The sequence below is a fragment of the Falco peregrinus genome, chromosome 9 (assembly GCF_023634155.1).
Source record: "Falco peregrinus isolate bFalPer1 chromosome 9, bFalPer1.pri, whole genome shotgun sequence".
Lineage (NCBI taxonomy): Eukaryota > Metazoa > Chordata > Aves > Falconiformes > Falconidae > Falco > Falco peregrinus.
Window position 1 is genome coordinate 21,470,185 of NC_073729.1, and position 21,893 is coordinate 21,492,077.

The 21,893-nt window shown below is 55.7% G+C and overlaps 1 protein-coding gene across 1 annotated transcript; it reads left to right on the forward strand.

The window, feature by feature from the left end:
• The first annotated feature begins 20 nt into the window (after positions 1–20).
• ANO9 (anoctamin 9) lies at positions 21–18,583 on the forward strand. Its single transcript, XM_055814728.1, is given in 25 exon segments — positions 21–1,622; positions 6,086–6,151; positions 6,384–6,500; positions 6,777–6,913; positions 7,204–7,253; positions 7,841–7,899; positions 8,108–8,190; positions 9,299–9,433; positions 9,543–9,639; positions 9,992–10,015; positions 10,017–10,053; positions 11,122–11,204; positions 11,648–11,752; positions 12,275–12,439; positions 12,524–12,560; positions 13,068–13,179; positions 13,448–13,505; positions 13,687–13,784; positions 13,986–14,152; positions 14,670–14,822; positions 15,137–15,284; positions 15,978–16,097; positions 16,335–16,428; positions 16,582–16,694; positions 17,595–18,583. Coding segments are annotated over 25 exon segments (2,292 nt in total). The 5' UTR covers positions 21–1,616; the 3' UTR covers positions 17,623–18,583.
• Positions 18,584–21,893: the final 3,310 nt, after the last annotated feature.

Sequence of the window (21,893 nt, forward strand, 5' to 3'; positions counted from 1 at the left end):
GTCTGGAAATGCTGCTGCCTTTCCTGCCAGGACGCAGCTGGATTGCCTGCAGGACTGACTTTATTTAAGAGCGACTCACAGCAATGCTGGTGGAGAGCGCCAGGGAATCCAGACCGGTTACTGGCCCTTCTGCTATACCCAGGAAAGGCAGCTCTTCCTAGCTTGGAAACTAAAGCAACAACAAAAAAATATCCAGAAAACAGATATAAGGAGACCTGTCAGACCTGGCTTACATGTAATAACCTTTTCACTCATTCTTTTTGTAAAAAGAGTTATACCCTGCTGCAAACCATAGCTCCAGATGGATCGAGCCTTTACGAACAAAGAAAGCACTCAGTGATTCAGTTACTATTTCCAGTGGGCCACAGCCCAGCATCCCGACAGAAATGCCATCAGGAAAGCAGAGGCTGAAGCAGTTGTGCTCTAGTAAATCGTAGCTACTTAGAAGTGACAAGATTTTAAGGACCAGGGAGGCAGGAGAGCTCTGTGGTTTGGAGGAACATTCAGAGCTCACTTTGATGCTCTCCTCTTCAGCCAGGAGGGAGGGGATACTTGTTCTGAAGGACTGTAAAATACTTACCCATGTTCCCATAATCGCTGACACCAAACCCTGATGCCCCTCATGCAACAGCACTATTACACACAGGGAAAAGAAACACATGACTTCCAGTGCTGGTTTTGCCAGCTAGTGAAGCATAAAGAAAGGCTTTCTCGATCTCTGTTCACTCCTCCAGGAAGCAGATTTTCTCTGAGGTTCACAGAAAGGTTTCTGAAGGCCACATAGGGAAACCAAAGTGGTGGAGAGCAAACCAGGCCACTGCCCAAGGCAGGGAGGAAGAGGGCTGCATGCAAGTGGAAAATCTGTGGAGCAGTCAGTCTCCTCACTTATCTGGAAGCTCATGCTTTGCCTCTTTTCCTCGTCCTGTCTGTTAACAAACACCCTGGCGCCATCCCATCCCCTCTCAAAGCCTGTGCTGCTCCCAGGCTCTGCCTCCCACAGCCAATCTCTCCTGCGGGACACAGACTTCGTCTGGAGAATCAGGCAGGTTACACACGGCTCAGCTTTGCTTTCGCTTTTTAGGTTTAGTGGGTTTTCCCCTGCCTTGTAAGAAATAGTTTAACACTTTCTGGAACTTCTGCTCCTTCCTCCTTCTGTCCCATCTGTGACGCCTCTCTGGGGATGTCCACAGCAAACAGCGGGTGCCGAGGGTGGCGGAGGAAGGCTGGGGTGGCGGAGCGCTGGAGCTGGAGCAAGAGGAACTCAGAAGGGTTCCCTGCCTGCTCCGCGGGGCGGTACTGGGCTTGCCACTCCTTTGAGTGAAGGTGAAGGGCAACTTTCTCGTCTCCTCCTTGATATCTGCCCACTGCCAGGCAGAGGCAGCTCCCTGCTGAGGCAGGTGAGAGTCCCACACGGAAGTCGAGTCACTGCTCGGTTCACATGAGACCTCAGGCGAAGCAGCTGGGGAAGGAAACCGCACCGAGAGAAACCCCAGGGGCTCTGCAGCTCTCCCTGCCTGTGGCTGCAGCCTCACCACCTGCCCCACAGGCAGCTCCCAGGGATCTGCCCGGAGGAGCAAAAGGAAAGACAGGGGAAGAGAAAGGCTCTCCACTTCACCATGCAGGTAAGAAACAGGAACTGCTCGGCCATTTCCATGGGGCTGTTCTCCGGCACCTCTGAGCCACCTGTGGCTTGGAAACACGGGGCGCGCTAAGCTTCGACCTCTGCCATTCCTGTGCTTTCAGCCTTTAAAGTACTCTGAAAGGACTACAGGGTTCCCATTCCTCTTTCCAGCAAGCAAACCCATTCCTACCGCACACATGTGGCGGGGAAGGCAGTGGGTGCTGCTGGCTCCACGGCCCCCTACCACCGGGGCGCAGGGCAGGGCTGAGCCCCCCAGGATGCAGCAGGGTCATGCACAGCCCCGGATCTCAGTACCGGCGACAGATCAGAGAAGGATGGTTTGGACTGAGGCCAGATCTGGAGCTTATATAAACCCAGGAAAAGGCACTGTGTGTAGCAGTGGAGGTGACAGCCCAGATGTTTCTGGAGCACCTGAAATAAAGCAAAGGGAGAGGGGGAGCCGTGAAGTTTTCTTTCTCTAGCTTGAAAGAAAAGATGCGTTTTCTTTTACTCAAAAAGACAGGCAAACTCTCTCAGATTGGGGCAGCTAGTGAATGTAGAGGTGTGCTATCTGCCTGGCCAATTAAAGGTTGTCACATTTCTTAGGAAACTGATGTAAGGTGGAATTGCTCCAAGGGAAGTGCTCATATGAAACATCCCCAAGATAAGAGCAATTTGCTCATCTCGGTGTAGGTGATGGGAACCACCCAAACCCTCACAGATCCACAATTAGAAAGCAAACAAGGATGCTGGATCCTGTCGGGGTCCTCTGCCTGAGTTACTCACAGAGGTGGCTACACCCCCAACCCATGGGTGCCCATTCCCATGTCTCTGAAGGATCCAGTAACCTCGCACAGGGCAGTGGGTTACCTGGCCTGCGACAAGGACCCACTGGTAACAGCTGGAAAGAGAGCAGGCACGCTCCAGAGCACGCAGACCCTTTTTAACATTGAAATTCCTGCTTCTCATTGTGCCGGTTATTTCTCCTACACCTTTGCACGGTGCACTTCCAAACTCTGCTCCAACCGCGGGGCAGGAGAGCAGGATGGTGCCCATTTCACTCCTGATAACAGGGAGTAGAGTCCAGGGTTTTTACAACCGCTCCAGAGCTGAGGTGGCCTTGCCTGCACATGGGGCGATCCAGCTGCCTTGTGCTCCAGAGCAAAGCAACCAGAATCAGGCAGGCAGTGTTGCTAGTCCCCTGGATCAAACCAAACCAAACCAAAAAGAAAGGTGTAGGAGTACTGGTGATCCCAAGTCCCTGCCTCCTGCAGCATGTCCCCATGTACAAGCCACATCTAGCCCCAAAAGCAGGCTGGGCTCCTGCACAACAGCCTGAGCAGCCCAGGCTCACAGCAGCACTTGCCTCACAAGATGCCAGCATCCACTGTCATGGATTAAACCTGCTGAAACGCCGCCCATCTACCATCACAGGTTTGCAAATTCCCCTCTGCAGCTGAATGCAATTTTTATCTGTTACGGCTCTGGAGGTGGGTGATGGGAATTGCCTGTGCTAATCTGCAAATAATTCACAAATTCCTCCCCATTTTTCAGTCCTACACTGAGGTGCTCGCAGCGCCTGCAGGGCAGGTCCCGGTGGTAAATCGCATTGCTGTGGGAACACAGAGAAAAGCCAGACCCTGCCACCACCACATCCTTATCGCTTAGAGCGCCATACACGGGCAGCCTGAGGAGCATCCCCACCGGTTCTTAGGGCTTGACTGGAAAAATCAGAAAGCAACAAGTCCCTCCTGGGATTAAAACCAGCGCTTTCTATTTCAGGAGCATGGAGAAGCAGGGGCAGGATCTGGCTGCATCAGGGCTAAGGGATGAGTGATGTTACAGCTGGGCATGCTGGTGGAGGAAGGATGCTCTGCTGAAGCTCTGCAGGCTCAGCCCTAGCACCCTCCCTGTGGGCAAGGCCCTGAGGCACAGACAGGGGCTGGTGGCACCATCAGGGATCTGGGGTCAGGCTTCACCTTGGTAATCCCATCAGCTTCTTCCTCAGAAAGCTGATGTGCTGGTCAGGGCGCATTGGCTACCGAGCAGGGGATGGTGCCCACAGACTCACTGCTGGGAGCCTCCTGGGAACAAGCTGTGATGCCAGCAGGTCATCCTGAGCTCCACAGGGGTCGATGCCAGTAGGACAGCTGCATCAAAGTGCTGGCCCCAGTGGTGTTTAGGAACACCTTGAAGCCCTCCCTGTCCCCAAAGAGTGGTCCCCCCTCCAACACTGCAGGGATCACTGGTAGAGCTGGAAGGCTGGCAGCCCCCAGCAGGCAATCTGTGCAGGATGAGGCCGCTGCACATGCAGGCTGAGAGAAACCAGCCAGGCAGGGATGAGACAACACAGCCTGCAGAATGGTGGTGCTGGACTAGAGCTGTGCCAGCACCAGAACATCAGCAACGGGGCAGAGCCCCCACATGACTCCTGCTCCCCACCCCCCCACCCCCCTGTGCCCAGAGAGGGGCTCTCTGCCAGGGACACTGAGAGCTGTGCCCCAGCTGGGTGCTTACCCCCCTGGGGAGAGCAGCCCAAGCCAAAGCCCAACCCTCCCGCCCCGAGGCCTGCCTAGAGCGCGGGCAGAGCAGGTGACAGCACCATAACCCCCTCTCCGTGTCTTGACCTAAACTGGGGTACCTTATAGCAGTGAAAAATTCTGGTTCTTATTGCAACAGCACCTCTGGGGAAAATCATCCCTCTTCTCAAACCTTCTCACTTTGGCTTTCTGTCGGTCAGTCTCCTCACGGCTCTTTGCTTTGGGTGAAGCCAGGGCCGGAGCTCCATGTGGGAGAGGGTTTGGCAGAGATTTCAGCCCTTTCTCATCCCAGACTCTCCTCTCCCGTGGCCTCATTCTTCAGTGAAAGCCTGGGATCTAGATCTTACATCAGGGCATGGTTGCACCACCACCGCTCTGCTTCCAAGATTACAGCTGGATGAACTCGTCTGGCTGGCCGCTGTTTCAGGGCACATCGCTGGTGGCAATGCTGACCGACGATATCCCCAACCCCTGGCAGCTCCTTCCCACTTCCATGCTGCATCACCGTGCCTCAGAAACAACAGCGTAACTGTGTGTGGGGCCACAACACGAGTCACAGCAAAGAACTGCAAAAAAACCCCAAACCAAAACACTCTTTTAAAAGACAGGATCCATTCCCTATCCCTGTTCACAACGTGGCCTGCAGAGCATGTCTGCATTAAACTCACGGCTCTCTCCGGGCTGGGAAGCCCAGCTGCTCTCAGCAGTCCATTGAAGGGCTGGTTGAACTCCTGCCTAAGAGGGGATTGTGGCAGCAGAACCAGGCACCAGGGAAGCCAGGCACAGAGGATGGGGACGAAGTGGTTTGAAGCTGGTGTGCCCCAGTTCTGGGTGCCCACCAGGCCCATGCCACCCAAGGGTGCTCCCTGCAGCGTCCTTCAGCGGAGGGGCACCCTGGGTCTGCAAAACTGCAGCGGGAAGCTGCTGCCACAGGGCCACCTCATTTGCTTTGTGCACCTCTAGAGCTGCACCGCTGGAGTGTCTGATCATAATGAGCCTTAATCAGTGAAGGTGAGCAGGCGTGTTCACCCCTGCACTGCCTTCACCTTTGGAGCACAGCGGAGGCGAGAGGGCAGAAGCCAAACACCAGCAGCTCACCTGCCCTGCTGCTCCATGGTGGCAGGCTGAGGCGTTTGTTGTGTTTTTCAAGGACTCATCTTCCACTTGCTGCCTGCAGCGTTGTGCAAGCCTCTGATTGTCAGTGCCCCACTTTCCTTTCGCTGCAATTTAAAACTACCTTCCCCACCCTGACCGAAAAGCCAGCGGTGCCTATCTGATAGGAACAATGGAAGAGAGGAAAAGGGTGACTAAGGATTGTAAAAACCACTGTAGCATAGAGAGACAGTCAAGTGTTGACACTCTTCCAGTACAAGTGTCAGGGCATCAAGCCAAACAAGAAGGAATGAAGTCCAGAGCAGAGGGAGGTTTTTTTTCTCCTGGCCAGGTCCCTCATAGCCCCAAGGTGCTGTAGATGTTGGGCGCTGAGTTCAAGAGAGGGCTGCACACTTCACGGAGCAGCAGGTCCCTAAACAAAAAGCTGTACTTGGCTCAGGAAGACCCCGACTGGAGACCAGGAGGGTATAGCAGAAGTTTTCAGACAAGCCTGCTCTTACCCTCCTCCCTGGGCATCCCCTCAAGGCTGCTGGGAGAGGAAGACCGTGCCAGGTGAATCTGATCTTATGTTGTAATGCCATTTTATCTGCATGGGCTCTGATACACCCTGGAGCAGCTACACGCCAGGCAGGCCTCACCAATGGGCAGGTTTCTGTGCATCACAAGCAGTGCTGCTCACCGCCGGCAGCCAGCTCTGGTCCGGGGCATCACAATGCCACCCAAACATCTGCAGGGAGAGGTCTGCTCCGTGCTAAGACACAGGATCTCCCAGGGAACCTGCTGAAGCCCTCGCTGGTTTTCTCTTCCATAGGATGAAGTTCTGTTGACTCCCTGGAGGGATTTTCCTGTTGAAGACACGGACCCATTTGCCCCCCAGGTAAGCTTTGCTCCCTCTGCACTCCAGGCAGTTCAGCACAGCTCAGAGAGGGAAGCAGGGCAGTGTCAAGGCAGCAGCTGCCTCAGTTTCCCCATTCCTATTCTCCTGCTTACTCCCAGTTCCCAGGGGCCCTCTACACAGTCACGATGAAAGTCCAGACCCCTGAGGCTGGAGCTGAGGAGAGCGCTCTGCTTGCCAGCCCCATTAATTCCCTGGTGTTTTCTGTGGGCAGGATGAAGAGAAGTGGGATTTCGTCCTGGTAAGCGACATCCACGAAGTGGGCAGTGAGAAGGAGATCAAAAGGAAGAAATTCCTGGATGAGCTGAGCAAGAAGGGGTTTGCCATCAAGGTGAGGGGCTATAGGAGGACAAGGCAGCAGACACCTGGCTAACTTGTGGTACTCAGGATCCAAGCCTGGTTTGGGCTCCTGAATCCCAGGGGATGGGAGAGACCTGAACCATTGAGCTGATCAACATATCGGTGCTAGAAAATAAATCATTTGCTCAGTCAGAGGAGACCCCAGCCCCAGGGCTTCACAGCCCCTGGCCCTTGCAGCTCTGCCCCTTTCCCTGCCCCTCTGGCTCTGCCAGCGCTGTTCTAACAGCCCTTCTCTTCCACCCACTAGAAAATTGAGGACAAGAAGCTATTCTACGGAGTCCGTGCCCCAAACCAGATCTTTCGGAAATACCAGTGGCTCCTGAGGAACTCTAACAGCAGGCCACAAAACCCCGATGTCCATCATGATGTACCAGCAACCACCAGGTGGGCGCTGAGCCGGGCTCCTGGCCCCAGCATCTTGCATGCCCCTCTCTCCACACCTGCATCTATTTTCCAGCTCAGCTCACAGACGGGCCAGGGGTTTTATTTTCCACAGGCCACCTCCACCTACCAAGCTGCCAGCTTCTGGCCACAGCCAGCTTCCCATTTCTTGCCCCCTTCCTTCCCTGGTTTTTGGTGCACACCTCCTCCCTTCCCTCCCCCGTTTTCCAGGGCCACACGACACAAGCCTGTATCCCCCGAGCAGCCTTTAACCACAGTTTCTTTTTGCTCAGGATACGGATTGTGAACTTCATCCTGCAGAACACAGTGACGCCCGACCTTGGTAAGAGAAGGGGGCCAGCGGGCAGTGCTCAGCCTGGGTCTGCAGCAGGCACGAGCATCCCCAGCTGCCTCGCCACCCCCGGGCAGGATGCAGGAGTGGGGAGAAAGCCAGGGTGCAGCTCAGACCAGTAAATTTGCTGCTGCATCGAGAGGGTGGGAGATTTGGACTGCAGAAACCAGCAACAGCCCCCTACCCACTCTCCCCAAACCCCTGACCGCAGCTGCCCATCAGTGCTCTCCTGTGCCTCCCGGAGAGCTCATCAGCCCCTGCCACCCTGGGATGAGCCGGGCAGCACAGGGCTCCGGCTTTCCAGCATCCTCCAGTGCTCGCCTGCCTAGCTGGCGCCCAGAGCCAGCGCCATGCAGCCTGCGGCAGCCCGGCAAAGCAGCGCAGCCACCAGGATTAGTGCTGATCCCCTTTGAATAGCTCAGCCTCTCCCAGGCATTTGTGGTTTGGTTGTTTTTTTGTTTTATTTTTTTGCCTCCCTCAAAGGCTCCAGAAAAGGTTTGGGGTGATTCTGCCTGGCAGGGATCACACAGAGTGAGAGCAACGCCTCACTAATTCTCTCTGTTCTGCTCTGCTACCAGAGAAGCTGCACAACCTGATGAAGAAGAAGGTCTTTGAGACAGCATTTCCCCTGCACGAGGTGAGGCCAAGCTCACGGGTGCTGGGAGGAAAAGCCAGGAGAAGCGGAGAAGCAGGACCAGGGGTGGGGGGGAGACCCTTGGGTGACTGGGGCTGCATCAAGACCCCTCCGGATGAGGGGCACACAAAGCTCCCAACAGCTGCCTGGGAGCTGGGCTGCGGGTTACGGTTGCCCTAATATTCCTGCATCCAACTTCTCTGCTCTGCAGAAAGAAGAGTTAACGGAATTCCTAAGGCACAAGTGGGCTCGCTGGAGAGGTATATGTCGCCGACAGCCAATTGAGAAGATCAGGTAACAGGCAGAAGAGGCACAGCGCAGCCTTCTAACCAAGAGGTCCCACCTGAAGCCTCGAGATTTAAGCCCTTTGCCAGGCTCCCATGGTTTTTTTTTTACATCATTAGTTTGAACCTGGCTCTTCTCACATGTATTTGGCTGCTTCTGAAGCCTGCAAAGTTCTTAGCCTAAGGGGGATCCCTGTGGCACAGAGCTCCATCTGCTAATTTTGCAGTATGAAACAACCCCCACATCTCCACGGTTTTTAATTAGCCCTTTCATTTTCAACCACACACTCCCACATTCAAAAGGCAGGTGAGGTGGTAACCCAGCATAGCATCGTGCAGCACATCTAGCCTGAGGCTAAACTGGGGGTATTAAAGGCACAAGGGGCTCCTATAACCGCATTCAAACTCAGGGAAGTCCACAGCTCTAATTTTAAAAGGGCAAGAAAACTAACTCTCCACTGTCAGGGGAAGGAGGGCAAAAGGAACATGCTACTTCATAAAGTTGTCAGTGGGCTCCCTTGGGGAGATGAAATGTTAAAATAGAGATATGCTCTCCTTCCTTAAATGTTTATTGCAGTTTACAACTCTGGCAGAGGCACTAGGGGCTCCTTGTGCCTCTGTGGTGCACAAGGTCAGACAACGCATCATTGCTAAGACCAGTATGCCATACCCTGCTGCTACCACGGAAGGCTTAAGGGGCCGAGTATGAAATTGGGGTGGGGGGAGGGGGATGAGAAGGAGCTTTGGGGTTTTTTGTTTGTTTTAAAGGCCAGCAAGCACATCACAACCTTTGACTGCTGGTAGACAGTTAATTCCTTTGGAATACAGGAGGGGAGGCAGGTCCATCAGTCAGTAGTTACCACCAATTTCTTACCCATGCCTCCAGACCTCTTCCCCACACCAGAAAGCCCAAAATACTGGCACCACGAGACACAAAAGCACTGCAGGGAGATAGCTGAGCCCAGAAGGGGAAATTGCTCTGGTCGGAAAAGCACTGTGCCCTGCAGCCCTCTCATCTTTTTAAGCTCGGCTTTTCTAACACTCTTCTGCAGGCACAGATTGCAACTTGGTCTGTCAGTCATTGCCACCCCTCTTCCGCATCTCACCTTTCCTTCTAGGTGCTATTTTGGTGAGAAGGTGGCCTTGTACTTTGCCTGGCTGGGCTGGTACACCTACCTGCTGGGAGTTGCCGCATTGGTGGGGCTGGTGGTCTTTGTGGCTGGGATTACTGTCTTCAGCTCCAGCCAGGTGAGGTAAGGCAGTTGGGAATGCCAAATGTGCATCCCGTCCACGAGCCTTTGCTACACATGTGGCTTCGAGCCAGTTATTCCCCTTTGCTTGCGTCCATGCCTTTCTCTCTAGCAAGGAGATCTGTGAAGCCAATGACACCATCATGTGCCCGCTCTGCGACCAGAAGTGCCCGTTCTGGCTCCTCTCCGAAACCTGCACCTATGCCAAGGTAGGCAGCCCCTTCCCCAGACAGGCTCAAGGCCAAGGTGGGGATGCACGCCCAGCTTGTGCTGCTCCACCGCTAGAAAGGCCACCCCACTAAACCAGCTATTCCAAACCTCCACTAACCCCTGTGATAAGGAGGAGCTATAGCCAGGTCACAGTCTCCATCACCACCAAGGAAGATTTTATCACTAACAAGTCCCAGTGTCCATCTCCCTCCTGCAGCATCTTTACCTGTCCCAGGGTGGGGAGCGGGTGGCACAGGGGCTGCTCAGGGCAGAGCCCTCTCCATGGACCCCTGGGTGCCACAGCCCCCACACTGTGCTGCCCCCATCACGCTCTTCCTTCACCTTCTCCAGGTCACTCACATGATTGACAACGAGGGGGACGGTTTTGTTTGCCATGTTCATGGCGATCTGGGGTAGGTGTTGATGTCCTGGTGCCAAGAAGAACAGCCCGCTGTAGCTTAGGGGAGAGCAGGTGGAGGACAATGGGACACTCCATGAAGTGGTCTTCACCATTCAGGGGCTCTGTAGTCCTCGTCTCCTCCACTTCCAGGGCCATCAGCTCTCCTTCCAGACACAGCAAGGGACAAAATCACCCCAGCTATTTCCTTCAGCTCTCCAAAGGCTCCCTACCTGCCCTGTCTGAAAGCTTTTGCTCTTTCCCCCATGGCAGCCTCACGAGACAGGCTTCCCTAGCAGCTGCCGGCGAGTGGTCACAGCTGCAGGAAGAGGGGACTGCCAGATCCCTCACCAACCTTCCCAGATGGCTGCACGATCTCTTACCTGCTGTGGAATGAGCCCAGCAGAGCCCTGGGCTCTGAGATTATGTGACCCCATCACCCTATTAGCTACACATCTCATCTGGCTTTACTACAGCCCTTCCAGTTACAAACAGTACCACAAGCATGGGGTGGGCATTTCGCCTGCAAAGCCATGGACTGAGCAGGTCATGGACACGGTCTCGCCTGTCCCTGTGGACTGGTTTACACCAGGACAAGCCCAGGAAGGTCAGTCCAGTCCAGGTTAACAGAAAGAGCGGTTGTAAATGGATGTGCAGAGGTGCAGCCGTGCTGGGGTGCAGTGCGGGATACCTGTTCCTCTTGGAAGGTGTATTTTTCATTAATCCAGAATAACGTGTCTGCCTGGCACAGCAGAACAGCCCTGGCATTCACTCTGATTTACACCAGATCCCCTATGGACAGTAGAGCTGGCCTGACTCCTGGCAAACACTCACCCGCACACCCCCATCCCCATCCCCATGGCCACGGGGGGCCCAGCCCTGGCTGCTGTGCAAACAGGGCCCTTCCTGGACACTCGGATGCAGAGGTGGCCACCTGCCCTTCACAGGCCAAGGGCAGTCCAGGCTGATTTGCCATCAGGTTGGATGCTGTTGTGACTATCCATCCTGCTCGGTGGGATGGAGGTGTGACTTCTTCTCCAGAGCCATCCCCAAGTGCCACAGCGCTCTCTCCTCCCCCCCACAGCCACTGTGTTCCTGGAGCTGTGGAAGAGGCACAGAGCCACCGTGGTCACCGACTGGGACCTGTACAGGTGGGATGAGGACGAGGTGAGGATGTCATCTTTCCTGCTCAGGGCTTCCCCTTTCAAGGCAGGAGTCAGCTGGACCTACAGAAAAGACATGGCACAGGGACCCCCCTTGCCCAGCCCGATTCTCTGTAGATGTAAACATCTAATGGAGACACTTAAACAGACAGTAAAGCCAACATCTGACAGTCCTGGGAGGGTCACAGGAGAGACAGAGGCCTCCAGAGAGTTGAGCAGATGCTAGCCACCTCTCTGCATTGCTAGCCACCTCCCCACCCACACAGGGGCTTGGACTCAGAACTGGCCACACTGTTGTGTGTTGGGCTGGGTGCTCACCCCTGTCCTTCCCCGGTGCTGTTCATCCCCCTTAACTCAACAACCCCTGGACTTTCCGCTACCTGGACACAGCCCACCTGGATCCTTTCTTCCCCCTGCTTTTTTTTTAATTTTTTTTTTTTTTTAAAGGAGGAGCTGGCCATGGAGCTGATTAATAATTTGCAGCACGAGCCCCGGCGGTACCAGCACTCCTACTTCCGCAGCACCATCATACTCCTCTTGGTTCTGGTAATGGTATGTGCCAGGGTGACCACAGGGAGATCTGGTTTAAGGGCACATGGGCTTTCCTCCTCCCCTCCCTACTCCGCTGCACAAATAGCACCTCAGCGTCCTATTGCTGGAGCAAAGATAGAAGCCAGGTTGTTAGGGCAGGTCCGTGCCCATCGGAAGGAACTGGGGCCTCCCTATGCTCACACCTTCCTGTCCTTTGGGGACCTGGGCTGAAGGCCCTGCTCTTGCAGCGGGAGGCAGTGAGGATCAAGGCAGTAACACAGAGGGCAGGGAGAGGCGAACCCTCGATGCCCTCATTTCTCCCCACGGGCCAATGGGGAGAGTCTAGACAAGTAGCTTAGACGGAAACACCCACCTCCAGAACCTCTCGTCCTTCACCGAAGAGCACTGGCTTGCACTTGAGGCCACATCCAGAGGAGCTCTGGTGAAGGGAGCCAGGCTCTGAAGGGCTGGTGGTCCTCAGGCGAGATAGAGCACGTGCCCCCCATGCACGGCTTCTCACCACCCCATCACCCTCCTCCACAGATCGCCGTGCTGATTGGCATCGCCCACGCACTTGTCATTTACCGGGTGATAGCGACGGCTTTCTTCAGCCAGAGCAACTCAGAGTTCCTCCGCGAGCAGGCCAACACGATGGCAGTGATGACAGGGGCCGTGCTGCACTACATCACCATTGTCATCATGAACAAGGTGCAGTGAGACACGGGGTGGGCAGCAGGTCTCTCTGCTTTTCCACCATTGACCCTCCCCTCTCATTTTGCATCTCTCCTGCAGGTCAACCGGCGAGTGGCCCTCTACCTCTGTGACCTGGGTAAGGGACACTGGGGGCTGTCCCCCCCTGCACCCACACCCTGCAGCACCCAGTGACTGCAGCACGACACCCCTTGGTCCCTTCCCTTCCCCCACCATCTCGAAGCATCTGCCAGGCAGCTCTGGCCACGCAGGTCCCCATGGGAGGCCAGCAGCCCTCCAGCTCACCAGCTCCCCACATGGCTGTCCCACAGCCACACCATGCTTTGGAGGGGCTGTCACCCTACAGAGCAGAGACCCAGCATGAGCAGGAAGCCTCCACGGCTGCAGGAGAGCTCTCAGCACAGTTTTCCTCTCAGCTGAGGGGCCCCCTCTCACGGCTCTGAGCGACCTCCCTGCTTAGCTGGGCTCAGCTCCATCACAGGGCTCAGGCAGAGGGCAGAGAAGGCTCCACAAGAGGCAGAGACACCCTTCCGACCTTCAAAGAGCTGCTGTGGCACCCGAGAGGGAGCAGCGCAGGGTCCCTCCACTCTATGACCAAGCCCCTGGGCCTTGCTCCCTTCCCCAGAAAAACCACGGACCTTCTCCCAGCGTGAAAACAACTTCACCGTGAAGATCTTCACCTTCCAGTTCTTCACAAACTTCTCTTCGCTCATCTACATTGCCTTTTTCCTGGGACGGTGAGTGGTGGCTGGGGACCTGGGGGAAGCAGAGGGGAGCCTGGGTTTGGGGCATGCACCCCCAACTTTCCCAGGGACAGCCCAGTCCCCCTGCCCTCCCCGCAAGGCACAGGGACCCCATCGGGGACCTCAGGAGGGCCATGACTTTGCCCCATGGGCACAGTGGGTGGGGGAAGCCCCTTGCCCTCTGTGCTGTGCCTGGATGTCCATCCAACGGGGGTCAGCAGTGGGGCTCAACAGGTATCGCCGTTGTTGCTTCCTCGCTCAGGATCAACGGCCACCCAGGGAACTACATGCGCGTTGCTGGCAGGTGGAGGCTGGAGGAGGTGAGGGACCTGCCATGAAGCTCTGACCCACATCACAACTCCTGTTCTTCCTTTCTCTCCTGCCCCGCGAGGCTCTGGGAATCTCAGCTTCCTCCTGTGGTACCCGCCTTGGCCAGACAGCCCCTCAGGCCAGGTCACCCTGCGGGCAGGGCAAAAGTCCTCTCCTCTCACCCCTTCACAGTGCCACCCCAGCGGCTGCATCACCGACCTCTTCATCCAGATGGCCATCATTATGCTGCTCAAACAGACCATCAGCAACGTGATGGAATATCTCGTCCCGTAAGCTTTTCTCCAGCCCAGAGTGTTGCTGGTACTCCTGCACATTCAGGACAGCCTCCCAGCTCCTACAGAGAGTAACCCTGGTCTTTGGGCCAAGATTTCATCCTCTTCCTTCCTCAGGTCGCCAGGGCTGTCACTGGCAGCAGTTCAGCCCTGCTAGCCCCTGCAGGCAGCCGTACAAATTGCTCCCTCCCCTTGCAGCTGGATAGAACACAAGCTATGCAAGAAGCAGCGGCGCTCCAAGAAGAGAAGCATGGTGTTAGGAGAGGAGGAGGCAGCTGAGGACCCCTGCAAAAGCCACTGGCTGAGCAACTATGAACTCAAAGAGGTCAACATCTTCAGCTTGTTTGACGAGTTCTTGGAGATGGGTATGTAGGGCAGGGGGTCGAGTGAGGAGGGGTGCTGGGTACAGTGCCATATGCCCTCGTTGGCTGGAGAGAGCCTGATGCTGGGGAGCCCATAGGTAGGCAAGGGAGAGCTCTGAGACCCAGCTCCAAGAGCTCTGGCACACCAAGGAGATCGTTCCCAAAAGACGAGAGCAGGCAACTGTGCTGGCCTTGAGCCCCTGCCTAGGACCCTCCTCTCCTCCCAGGAGTGTCAAGGTGACGGTTGTAACCCCCAGGGCCTCGATGACTCCACTAGTGCCCTGTGGAGCTCCCCCCCCGGCCCCGACCTCCCTCTCTGGCAGTCCAGTGAGAGGCGGTTGTCCCCTGTGGGGATGCAGGGTCCCCAGACAGGTCTGTCTCCCTCTCTCACCTCTGCAAAGCCGCTCTGGCACAAGCCGCTCTGACAAAGCAGGACAAACCCAGGCAGTGGGCAGGACCCTGTGCGATGTCCTCTCCACGGTGGCTTCACACCAGCACCTGGCATCTTCCCCCTCCACAGTGATCCAGTACAGCTTCACCACCATTTTCGTCGCTGCCTTTCCCCTCGCCCCGCTGCTGGCGTTCTGCAACAACATCTTTGAGATCCACCTGGATGCCATCAAGATGATGCGGCTGTACCGGCGCATGGTGCCCAGGAAGGCCAATGACATCGGTGAGATGGAGCCCCAGGAGCACAGTCCTTCCAGTGCTGCTGCTTGGGCAAGTGGTGCTGGCGCTAAGTCCTTTCCCTATGAAGCCCTTGAGCATCCCTTTGCCAGGGGCTGGCATCACTTCGCCGCCGAGGCAGAGGAGCACAGGGAGAGCTGTGGGCTGGGGATGAGGAAGCAATTTCAGAGGCTAAGAAGCAGCTTGGAGTCCTCCTTCCTCAACCTCTTCTGGATGTGCCAAACACGTCCCCAAGCTGGGGCTTGGTCTGCAACCCTTGGGCAGCGGCAGCGAGCCTCACTGACTGCTCCTCTCCCGCAGGAATCTGGCTGCAGGTCCTGGAGGCCGTCGGCATCCTGGCTGTCATTGGGAACGGACTGGTGATTGCTATCACATCCGACTTCATTCCCATGCAGGTCTACAAGTACACGTACAGCCCCTGCATGATGGAAAACAGCACTGGCATGGAGTGAGTGCTGCCAGTCGGCTGCTCACAGCCCTGCCTGTGGTGTCCCTGCCCCAGTGCCACTGGTGCAGAAGCAGGAGGCAGCTGAGCTGTTCCCCCATGGGGTGGGGAGGTGGAAGGGGGAAGGGGAGCAGGGGAGGGTTTTCCAGATGGCACCATCTTCAGCATCCTTGCCAGCCTCCCACTCGCATCATCCCTGTGGTGGGTAAACTGGTAGCACTGAATGGAAAGAGCACCATGCGATGCTGGGGAGCTGCAGGACTGCCTGGGCACCTGCGCATGCTCCCTCCTGCCCTCCCCCTTTTCCTCCAAGCCTTGGCTCACCAGCCAAGTTCAGTCAAGCTGGACAGAAGTCTCGGAGACATTCATTTCCCCCGGGCTTTGTGGAAATGGGTAGCTAGGGAGGGGAGAGAAAGCCCCAGATGGGTGCTGGCTTCCCCAAAATGGGAGCCTACAATCTGTGCTAAGCCATACCACTAGTCACCTGAGAATCCACATACCAGGGAAACCATAGAAATGGAAGTTGCAGACAGGCTTTGGAGCAATCAGAGGCCTTCGAGTCCCCTAGAAGACACAAGAGCTGCAGCTTTCAGTTGGGGCATGCCACAACCCCCCAGCGTGGCCATGACACGGCAGCACCCCTTCAATGCCGGGCCAAAGTGCGCAGATGTGATCTTTCCCCCCCCTCCCCCGCAGCTGCTCCACCGGCTACATCAACCACAGCCTCTCCGTCTTCCGCATTCAGGACTTCGAGCCCTACACAAAGGTGCCAGAAATGCTGCCGGACTTTGTCAGGGATGAGATCAAGGAATGCAGGTAACAGCAGCCCATGGCCCTCGCACAGCAGCATTCCCCCCTCCCTGTCCCCGAGCCCCTCACCGTGACATCCAGCCTGCAGCCAGGGAACGGGCGGGTTGTGGAGCAGGGCTCCGAGGCAGCCATACGGAGGAAACTGCCAGGGCTCCTCCTGGACCCCCACGGAGGGAGCTGAGGCAGGGCACGGCGCCTGGCACGGGGGAAACCTGGGCTGGCACCGACGGGGCTGTGCTGCAGGTACCGGGATTACAGGAACACCGATGACTACAGCTACACTGTCCAGTTCTGGCACATCTTCGCGGCCCGCCTTGCCTTCCTCATCCTCTTCGAGGTGAGGGCCCGGGGCGGTGGGAGACGGCTTGGGCAACCAGGGGGACAGCGGCAGGGAGAAACGGGCTGGGTCCGTGCCACTCGTAGGGGCCACGTTAGCCCACCCGGGCAGCTCCCCACCACCCGCCGCCATGGCTCCCTTTGCTTTCTGCAGCACGTGGCTCTGTGCGTCAAAGTGATCGCAGCCTGGTACATCCCCGATGTCCCCCAGTCGGTTAAGAATAAATTTCTGGACAGAAAACACAGCAACCTTCGTAAACAACTGAGGTGGGTCATGCCCTGGAAGGTGCCAGGGGCTGCTACGTGCAGACGGCACAGCCTCCCACAGGAGACATGCCGGGTTGCAGGGTCCACCCACCCCAGAGCCCCCCCCAGCTAACAGCAGAGGCAGGGAGAAGCTGGGGCTGTGAGCTCCTGCCCTCAGGCCAGCTCCTCCATCACCCTTTCCAGGGCAGCTTCTCCCCCAGCCTTCAGCCCAGCCTCTCCTGCAACCTATAGCAGCAAACGTTCTTTTTAAGATGAGCTGCTTTACCTATAAATGAGGACTTGCCTCCCTCCGTGCCTGTGGCCTCACTCACTAGCCTAGTAGCTGGCTTTCAGGCACTTGAGGTCAGTGAAATGAGTCCCACCTGAGGCAATTCAGTAACAGTGCTCACCAGAGGAAGGGTTTGCTCAGCTTTGGCTTTTCCTTCAGAAAAAGAAAAGCTCCAAGTTAAAGCAAGGAGCAATCTTGCCCAAATTTTCCATTTAAACTTTGTTTAAAAAAAGTATGAAGTATTTCAGCTAGAAACAGAACAAGTATAGCTGAGAGCCATGGGCTGGGCCACCCTGCTGCTGCTGTCCTTCACGGACTGAGCCCCGCTCTGCAGGAGGGCTCAGCCTGCCCCTCTTCACGGTCACCTTGTCCCAGCTGCCACCCAAAATCCAGTTGAGAGCAGAGGTGAGCAGAGCTCAGGAAGCACCATGCTGCCACAGTTCAGCTTTCAAAATCTGGCTTCCTGTTGGCAGAGGGATTTCCCACAGACAGGGATTTTCCACAGAGTGTGTCATTTTTTCTCCACTTATTTTCAGCAAAATGTTCCCACCCTGAATATTTTTCCACACAATCCCATTGCTTCCTGATTTGGACAGTTCCCTTCCACAACGCCCCTCTCCTTTCTCCCCCAGCATGATGGAGTACTCCACTGAGGTATAGCCACCAGCCACCAAGGAGAACGAGACACATGGACTTGAGCCCCCCTCCCCAGCCTGGCAGTGCCATGGGTGCAGGACAAACCACCGCAGGACCACTTGAGGAGACGGGCCATGCGTCCCGGCCATGACCGAGCCTGGACTTGAGCTGGGAAGCAACTACAGAATGGTGGCTTTGCAGGAGCAGGATGCTTTCCGACCAGGGATGGTGCCTTCCCAGCGTGCTGAGTAGCCAGGGAAGAGCTTTGACACAAGGGACAAACAACAGCAGAGCAGCCAGCTGCTGTCGGGCGAGTGCGATGCTGGTCTGCAGGTGACCTGGCTTCATCAGTCACCACATTTAACGTGCAACTCACCATCCCAGGAAGAGCCAGATACCTTGCTCCAGGTTCCCCCTCCAGATTCTTTTTACGTTTTGGCCCCTTTTCCCTCTGCCTTCAATGACCTCCCTGCTCTTGCACCTCCAAGAAACTGGAGTCCTTCTTTCACCAGAGCCAGCACAATCCTCCTCTTAGCAAAACTATCATGTGCCTGCTGCTTCAACACACAGTTTTCACGGACATTAGAAAAATCCAGTTGTTAGCCTGACTGTGTTTTGCTCCGGGCTCAGCCGAGGCTCTGCATCTGCCCTAAGCACACTGACAGCTGTGCCTGGCTCAACTACCATGAGCAAAATTGTAAATAAACATAACACCTGTGCAGACTCAAGCAGCCAGATCTTCAGCTGCCATGGAGTCACTGTATTCATGCCGGTATCATTCCTGCCTCCTGCCTTTGACATCCACAAAACCTGAAGAAATTGTGTCCCAAACCCTTTTTTGTCAAAACATGGATAATAAAAAAAGGCAGGAGCTGAAGCGCCTGTGCATAGCTAGTAGCTGGGGATGAGTGTGGGCACTAGCTGGTGAGACAGTTAAAAGAAGTTGGCACTTTTTCCCCACTGTGTGCAGTCAAGCACCTCTTAAATGTGCTGTGGTACAGAAATGTTGATCTACACAGAAAACCCAGAGTGATAGGGCTAGCAAGAGTTATCTCTTGCTCCAAAATATGACCTACTAGCCTAAACCCAAGACCCACCAGCCTGATATTTCTCTACCTCTTCCCTTACAGCCCCCCAGTGCTGGCTAGGACCACCTCCCTCTCCCCACAACTGCAGACAGAAGGGGGTTTTGTCTGCAGCAGGGGATCCATCCCACAGCTGGACTGGTGTCACAGCCAACACACTGACTTTTCTAATCTACACGCATTCATGGCCTCTTAGCTTTGCTTTCTCCTGGGTCTACCTTTAGCGATTTGACTCCAGGCGGAGTTATTTGTGCTTAAGGAGCAAAGTCTTTGTTCATTGCTGCCCAGGAATGATAACGTGCCCTCAAACACGACTTCACTCAGTGCTGAGTGCAGAAACAGCCCTTTGATGCCCCATGAAATCACCCACACACATTACATCAGGCCCACAGCCTCACTGAGCTGCGTTTGCAAATGTACAGGGAAAAAGCCTTTCTCTTCATTTTTCCTAATTCCAGTTACTGAGGGCAGGCAGTAGCACACGACAGGTGACCACAGCTCGGTTTGCAGCTGTCTTATGGTCCCTGTAAACTCCAGGGCAAATCTACTAGAGCGTTTCAAAGCTTTAGTCTTTTTTTTACTAGAACTGGAAACTTCTAACTGGTTTGCAAGTTAAACCTCGAGCTCTACCCTTTCTCTATAAAATGGCAATAGGTGCCTCCCTGTGCTGGAGCCGAACTGTGGGGATAAACCAAACAGAACATGGGAGCTACAAGGGTGCCACAGTGTGAACGTGTGTGCGTGTACACATGTAACAGCTGCGACAGTCACCCCGCAAACTCAGAAAAAAGCAAATGTGAGCACCACAGGTCAGGAACAAGTACTCCAATCAGGGCTGACTTGTCTTGTTCTGTAATTAAAAGTCAGATTGGCCCAAGCCCCTGCTGTGGCTAGAGCCATACCACCATACAAAAGCCTGCGCAGTGATGCTTCTTCCTGTAATTAAACCAGTTCTCACTGTAACAAGTGCTGTCAGCGCTGCACATGTCGTGCGAAGCCACATTTCTTTTGGCTCACTTGCTGGGTCAGAGCAGCCACACACCTGGAGTGTTCTCCAGTCCAATTTAAGAGCAAAAAGCCAGCACCTGCTGTGCCTCCTTGTAGAGCAGCAGTGATTATGACTAAAAGGTCTGTTACTAGGTGGCACCTCATCCTGTAGCAATATTCTTGTTTCTGGGACTTGAAAGTAAACCCTGATTTCATATTGTATTGATGGCCCTGGAACAGAGTTGCCTGGCAGCTCCAAGTAGCTTAAATGTAATTAGCTTCAAGCTGTTAAATGCATCAAGAATTGGCTATTAGCAAGCTTACACTACACAGTAATATTCATTCACCTGCTAGTTCACATGGAGCCATCCGTGCCTCGGCAGGGCATGCTCACTTGGGCTGGGGTACGGCAGCAGGCAGGACGGCATCACAAGCTCCAGCATGGCACAGGGTCTGAAGGCGACAGCCTCAGCTCAAGGTTTGGACAGGGGATTCAGATGCAGAGCTGGAAGAGAGCCATCTCCTTCCCCACATGTACAGACCCCAGCCACTGCCTGCCTGGCAGGACACAGCTCTGTCAAAGCACAGGGCAGGCAGCTCTTCTGCTGCTGAACCCCTAACTGTGTTAGAGTCCCCTGAGGGTCCCACACCTGGTGCTTCCAGGAGGTGGTGGGTCCACATGGGCTGTGCCCCATGGCTGGGGCCAGCTGCAGACAGCTGGTTACTCCTGGAGGTGACATACCTGAGCTAGTACTGCAGAGAAAGGCACCAGAGTTAACAGCCTCAAAACTTCACTCCCAAGAGCTTGGAAAGCCATTAGTGATCTTGCAGGGAACTGAAACAAGCGTGCTCTCAACCATGGTCACTCTCTGCGACCAAAACTACCTCCACTCCTTGTTTTCAACATATCTACCCAAAAAAGTAACTCTGACGGACAAGAAAGGTCTCACCAATTTGCTACCAAACCTCCTCTCACTCTTGCCATCCGCAGGACCTGGGCTTGTTTCTTATGATCGTTTCATCCCACAAAGCCAATTAGTTTACGCCAGCTTTCACAGCCCATGCCACAAACATGACTGTGGTACTGCGGACAACAGAGCAGCCCTCCCTAAAAGAGCTGCTTAAATAGCTGCTGCCCTGCACACCCACACAGCCACCTGGCTGGAGGGCCAAGGGACATTCCCAGCACACAGCCCAAGAACGGAGCTCCCGCTATCCCACCCTCTACCCCTTTTTTCCCTGCTGCAACAGGTCAACAGCACTAATATTTTGGTAATAAGGATCTGGAGTCGGTGGCATTTCTCCAGGTGGCACAGGCCCACAGACCCACCTGTGACCTTCCACCCGTGTATCTGTGCAAATATGTATGTATATATATAAAAAAATACGTATGGACAGCGCACCCAGAGACGCAGCCCCGCGCGCCCGGCCAGCGCCCGCCCAGCGTGGGAGCTGTTCCCTCCCGCCGCCGCCCCCGTTTCACGCCCGGGGCGATGCCAGGCAGCTGCCCGGTGGGGCGGTGAGGCGAGGCAGCCGGCGGCAGAGCCCCGGCCCGGCCCGGCCCCGCCCCAGCGAAGAGGCGGTGGCTCCCCGCGGGGGCGCCGCCATGTTCGCGCCGCGCGGGGCACGCTGGGAGCGGCGGGACGGCAACCCCGGCATGCACCGCGCGGGCCGCCGCGTCCGCCTGTCGCCGTGGCAACAGCCCGAGGGACCACGGCGGCCCAGGCCCTGGCTCCGCACCGGGAGTTGCTAAAAACAAAAAATTAGAAATAAGGGAATGGTTAGAAGCGCAAACACGCCGGGCAGGGCAGCGAGGAGGAGCGGGAAGGCTGCTCGGTCAGGGTGGGGCGCCTGGGCCACTGTCTTGCCCAATCCCAGCAGCATACTGCTAGGCCCCGCACCTTGCTGAACGCTCCTCTGGAGGGTTTTTACTCTTTGTTTGCAAAGAAGAGGTTCGAACCATTTTTTTTTTTTTTCACCAAGATGGAGATTGGGCAAAGCTGACTGAGCCTTTCCCAGCCAGCTGCTCACCCACCCCATCCTCAGCGGCAGGAAAGCTGCCAGGACTCCAGCGCCATCCCCAGGCCCCTAATCCTGCTCAAGCCAAGGCCCTACAAGAGGAAAATAGCCTCTTTTCTTACCTTTTCGGCCCCAAAGTGCATGCTGACCAGTGTTTTCACTGTCAGGTTGGTGTTTCCCTTACAGCAGCTGAGGCTCGTGGCA